Source organism: Passer domesticus, chromosome 5 (genome assembly GCF_036417665.1).
Source record: "Passer domesticus isolate bPasDom1 chromosome 5, bPasDom1.hap1, whole genome shotgun sequence".
Classification (NCBI taxonomy): Eukaryota; Metazoa; Chordata; class Aves; order Passeriformes; family Passeridae; genus Passer; species Passer domesticus.
Window position 1 is genome coordinate 32,018,040 of NC_087478.1, and position 6,014 is coordinate 32,024,053.

At 40.1% G+C, this 6,014-nt stretch overlaps 1 protein-coding gene across 7 annotated transcripts in view; it reads left to right on the forward strand.

The window, feature by feature from the left end:
- Positions 1-6,014, forward strand: part of MSRB3 (methionine sulfoxide reductase B3) — an 80,636-nt gene that overhangs the window by 29,645 nt on the left and 44,977 nt on the right. For all 7 annotated transcript variants that reach the window (XM_064419406.1, XM_064419405.1, XM_064419404.1 and 4 more), the window contains one exon: positions 4,173-4,281. In XM_064419406.1, the coding sequence (XP_064275476.1) occupies positions 4,173-4,281 (109 nt within the window). The remainder of the gene's footprint in view (positions 1-4,172; positions 4,282-6,014) is intronic.

Sequence of the window (6,014 nt, forward strand, 5' to 3'; positions counted from 1 at the left end):
AGAATGGTTCAAAAGTATGTTTTATATAGGAAACCTATCAGGCAAAATGCCACCATATTTCAGGGCATGTCAGACACTAATCACCAACCTCTGGTGTGTTGGAACAGGTGAGGGACTGAGTTGAGGAGTAATGGTCTGCTAACTTGTGTCCGTCTGTCTGAACATATCTTGTTGCTGGTTTTCTTGTGATTGCTTATAAGGAAGGAATGTTATGAACCACAGCTTTGAAAAGTCAGTTGGAAATTATATGTGAGGTGAGATGCTTAATGTCTTCACTGTCAGGTCAACACCCAGAAAATACTTTCTGTTCACTTAATTTGTACAGCAGACTTCAGAGCTGAACCCTGAAATGCCCATAGTCTGCAGGTGAATAGTAAATGGCAGCATGCACTGCCTTGCTTTTCAGAAAAAAGCCACCCATTCCTAAACACAAGAATACTGTGAAGTCTCCAAGAAGGGTTTCTGTTGATGTCTGCTTCACTCTCCTCAGCCTTTTTTTTTTTTCATGAAGATTTGTGAGGCTGGTGTTTTCCTCACAAAGCCTTCCATCCTGCTCCAGGATCGTAAGTGCCTTTAGCACTGATACAGCCGCTGCCAGATGACTGAAGGAGCTGCCTGCACACTGCTCTTCTTAGGAGTGCCAACCCCAAAGAAGGCACCATGGGGTGCTGATTAGAGAGATTTAATCTGGCCTCCTATCCTGCAGTGGATCAAAGGGGATTTCGTCTGCCTTTGCAGGCAGTTCACCTCTTAACAGCTGCATCTAACTGGAGTTCAGAGCATAGCTGTCCTGGGCTTTTCTAAAAATCATTGCTGAGAGCACCATCTCCAAGGAACAAGAGTGCTAATATAGATCCTATGAATCCAGGTTCTCTTATGCTCATACTGCATTGAATTTAGCCTCACCTTTAATCAGTAACCACACTGATATAATGCTGTTTGTAGAACTGATGACCTTTTCTCTCATTTGCCTCAAACGCTATGATTTGCTAGTGAACTCTAAGCCTGCCTTTATGGCTGAGCTGCAGAAGCATTTTGTTGCCTGTATGGACCCTTCCCTGAGCCCAAACCTCATCCCATCTATGGAGAAATAGATGTAGGAAGGTGGTCAGCCTGCCCGTTTATTCTCTAGTTTAATAATTAGCTCGATAACAGCTCCATTACTGGTGGCAGTTTTTCTTATATTGGGCATCTTTGTGTAGCTTTATGTTGTCCCTTCCCAGGATACAAATAGTTGCCTTGAATGTGACAGTCATCTCATGTCATAAAGGAACAGCTGCAAAACCAGAAGCAAACACTCTTACCAAAAAATATGCACTTTTGTCCCTTTTGCATGTAATTTTTTTCCTAACTGAAGGAATATATTCCTAGAATCAAATCTAGTAGTTTCTGCAATTAATTGCATTTTTATAGGAGCTTGTAGGCTATCCCCATTTCAGATAAAATACCCTTATATCCTCTGCAGTCAGGGATGAGTCTTGCTTTACCTCATTGCCTCTACAGCAATAGGGAAATAGTGTGATTCATTTATTGAGCTATCTGTTTGTTGCCAGCAGTTAAATAGTAAGTACAATTAATTGAATAGGGCCATTCTTGAATGCTGAAGGCTGGACCAAGAGATTTCCTTTATAATTTATAGTGCAACTTTTTGTTGATCAATACTCAAATTACAAACTTGAAGAATCCTTTATTGGGGTCAGTTGCATTTCACCCCAGTGTAGTTTGGCAAAATTCCCCTGCAGACATAAATAATTGTATTACAAAACATATGGTTAATTATTGAAACAAGGCATACAAAAGATTTTTAACATGCTTCCTACTTCTGAACATTGTTGTGGATCATGTGGCATCTAGAAATTTTTTTATGCATATAGTGAACCCACAGATTGGAGAACATTAAATTTGTAAACAAGATGAAAAATTATTTAAGGAATGTAAAGGGGGCATACTGACAATTTTACAAAACACTCAGTATTTTCTCTTTGTTCAAAGTGAAGTTATGCTTAGTTTGCCTTTTTGTAGCAGCAGCAGCAGTTAAGTAGCAAATAGAATTTATTTTTTTTTATTATGGTAGATATTTTAAAAATTGGAGAGATGTTGGTTCGTAACATTCTTTGTTGCTCTCTAGACTACTTTTTAAAACTGAAATTGTAGAGAAAAGATTGTTTCTCAAACAGTTTCTTTCTGAGCTGCGTAATGCAAGATAACAATAGCTATTTATATAATGCATATGCTTCCTTTCCCTGTTACTTTGAAAGACTTATTAGTCCTCGAGTCCTGCACGTTTGGAGAATAAAAACCTCCAAAGTTTGACATCCTTAAATAAGCAACCAAATGTTATAAAGAACAAACCTCACTTACAGTTAGGAAACAATATTTACATTTAAGGTTGAAAAGCCAGGATGTAGGAAAATTTTGCTAATTTGGAAGGTGACCTTTAAGTGCACCAAAACCAAATAATTTGTAAGCTATGGCACAGGGCACATTCCTGCAAAATTTGTGTGAATACTGCTTTAGTGGTTCTTGAAAGACAAACAAAGAGACCTGGAATGAAATCTTTATCCCTCTCCCAAATAAGATTGAAGCTAACAAAGGCATACAGCAGCGCTCTTTCAAAGCTTGCCATTAAAACGAAGACTCTGCAGCACAGCTAATGAGATGGGTCAGAGTGGAAAACAATCTGTTTTTAAGAATGTTTAGATCAAAAGTAATTTCTAATCTATGAAATAAAGTCTCTTTTCAATACTTTTCTTTCACTAGTAAAGCTTTTTATGTTTGCACTATTTACTTCAATCAGATGTTTTCAATTTTACTTTTTTCTTCCTGAAAATACTTCCTAGGGTTAGTCGGTAGTGACCAACAGCATTATTCTTTTTCACTCTCCCCTATTCACCCACCCCCACACATTAAAAAATTGAGAAAAGAAGAGGGGGAGAAAGAAAGAAACATCTTTTCTTAAATGATTTGCAAGCATCTGTGCTCTAAGCTACTTTTTATGAACGCTCCTTAGTAATGACTCAAGGTAAAAAAGCAGAAAAGCATCCAATGTTAGGAAATTGCAATCCAATACCATGTAATTTAAACCTGCCATTGCCCCTCCTGTACTAAATGACATACAGATGGGTAGCTCTGTTGCCTCTACTTTGGGAACACAATTGGTCTTTTTATGAGTGTATATACATTTCTAGCAAAAAATATTTTTGTCGGGAGTGTTTATTTCTTATTGTACCGTATTTTACTTACTGTCATAATTAGGGTGCTTTTTCCCTGCTGTATTTTGTCAGCTAATTTTTGCCAGTGCTTATCAAAGTTACCTGAATATTTTTGCAGTTTATGTTGTTACTTTGGAAATTTTCATTCCCAAAAGTGACCTCATGATTATTTTTTGCTTTCCCAATGTGGATTTTTGCACTATAGAAATGTCAATTTTTTTACAGTAATTCTTATGTACTCCTTGGATTTTCTGTGTGAACTAAGCAAAGTGTTAAGATTAGATTTTCAGAGGAGGGTAATTTCAACAGCAACCTCCTTTGCAACAAATTTTGCAACAAGTTTATTGTTGAACCTTGCACAACTTTGTGCATAAAGAAATTACTTACTCCTCAGGACTCCTACTCTAGTGCTTCAACAGTGAAAAAAAGAAAAAAGCTACGTTATAAAGGATGAGGATGCAACTAGAAATTAAATCAACCTTACTGTAATTCTGAAGGTTAGAATTGTTTTTCAGCTACTTTTAAGGGTATTGAAATTGCCAGATGTTGTGGCTAAACATCATATGCCCATTACCATAAGTCTCCAATATAGATGTCTTGTAAAGAATGTTTCAGCTGTAGTTGGGATTTTTGCAGATCTTTTTTAATGGTCGAAAAACGGTACTTTCTTGTGAATGATTGTGTGCGCAACAATTTAGTGTATAACACACCAAAGGGCTTTGGCTGTAGCACATTGTCACTGCTCCAGTGGAATCACCTGGCTCTCTATAAAAATTCTTTTCTATACTTATATTTGAATAAATAATCAGCTGCAGTTCAGCTGAGCCATTCTTTGTGCATTAGGGACCAGCCTGGTCATTGACAAGTGAATGCAGAAGCTATACTGTGGCTGTCTGCCAAAGCAATTATTCAGGATTTAAGCTAAAAAGGCTCCCTCTCCCATATCCTCTCCTTTTGCAGGGTCATGTAGGGATAAAAAGGACTGTAAGGTGGTCTTTTCCCAGGAGGAGCTGAGGAAGCGGCTGACACCCCTGCAGTACCATGTCACTCAGGAGAAGGGGACTGAAAGGTAAGGCAGGATGAAGGAAACTCTGATCTAAAAACACAGGCATCTTTCTTTTCCACCCCTCCTCTTACTGCTGTTTGCTCACCTTCCCTACCAAGTTTTGCTGGTTGTTTTCTTCTTCCAGGATTTCTGCACTTGTTTACTAACCCCTACAAATTAACACTACTGCAAAGACAAGAATCTGCAACAGGGGGCCAGGGCCAAGGGTCTTGTGTGACTTTTTCTTTTAATGAACACTGCATGTCTTATAAAGTCACCAGGCTCATATTTAGAGTCTGTTTTTAGTTTACTACAAAACGTGTGGAAGTAATAGTGGTTTAGGTACACTTTTTTTGGAAGACACTGCAGTAAGCAGAACCACGAGAGAAATGGCCCTGTGCCAGGAGGCTGGAGTTTTGAAGGTGGCCATTGTAAGCATAGACGTTTTGGCTGCAGAAAGAAGGTAGCATAATTTAGTTCTTTTCCACCCCACTCCAATTTCTTTTTGAAGCACATGTGGAGAAGGTATTTATTGGCTCATTTGTGGTTGGAATGTCAAAAATTTTCAATAACTGCCCTCACATGGCTTTAGTCGCTGGAACCCAGCCTCAAGTCCTGGAGGGGAAAAAAAAGGACAGACTTCCAAGATTTGTTTTTAGTGAATAAAGTCTCTCTCTCTCAGCTGATTCCAGCCAAAGGTAACTTGCCAAGACCCAGCCATTTTTTGTTGTCTAATTTATACCACTGAGCTTGGCGTAAGGCCCTGGCTTTACCTCTGCTCTAAACGTACTAATGATGTAACTGCTTGTTTTCATTCATGAGCTGAAAGGACTCCCTGCTGCACGTGGGGTCCTGGTTAATAGGCAAACCTCTTCCTGACAGCGCTGAATTTGGTGGCTGAACGTGCCAGAGAGGCTGGTGGGGACAGTCCCCCTCTCCTCCCCAGCCGTCTCCATCCTGCTGCAGCCCTGGCAGGGCATGGGGACAGTTGCCTTTGCTGGGAGACCTGTCCTGCCTTCCCCCAGCCCTACACGCTCTTGTGTACGGGACCAACAACGTGATTTAATGCACACAAACAATCGGAGATTAGGTCATACTTAAAAATCCTGTTTATAAAAAAAAATTGAACCTCATAAAAAGGGTGAAAGGATAATAAAAACAAGCTGCTGAGCACATAGGCTTTTTGTTGGGCTAGCACAGCTGATTCGTATTAGGTGAATGACCTCCTAGCCTTTTAGATTGTTAACTTAGAAAAATATTCCCTTAAAGCTGGAATATTGCTTTTCAACTGAAAATATAAGGCGCGCACAGCTTGAAATCCTGGACCAATTATTTCATTTTCAGCTACAATGTCTGTGCCGCACGGGCAGCCGGTGCTGGCCTGACCCAGCGCCACGGCTCTGCAGCGCCCGGGCGGCCTCACACCTCGCTCCGCTGCGGCCGCCGAGCCCTGCGCGCCGCCAGATGTGGACACCGCGAGGTGCGGCAGGTTGAGCTACGTGCCAAACAATCCGTGTTTACAAAACTTGACATTTCACTTGCCAGATAGGGGAAGACTTCTGTTTTATCCTTTTTGGTTTTGTTGTAGTTCCAGCCTTTGAACTGTGGCACAATTTGCTTCCTTTTGCATGATGCGTAACATCCGAGGCACACTAACGAGGACATTCCCCTTTTCCTGTGCCTGCTTTATTTGCTACCTTTAATAAAAAACAGCTGCCAACTTAGAAATCGTGGGCTTCTTCTATAACATTTTTCTA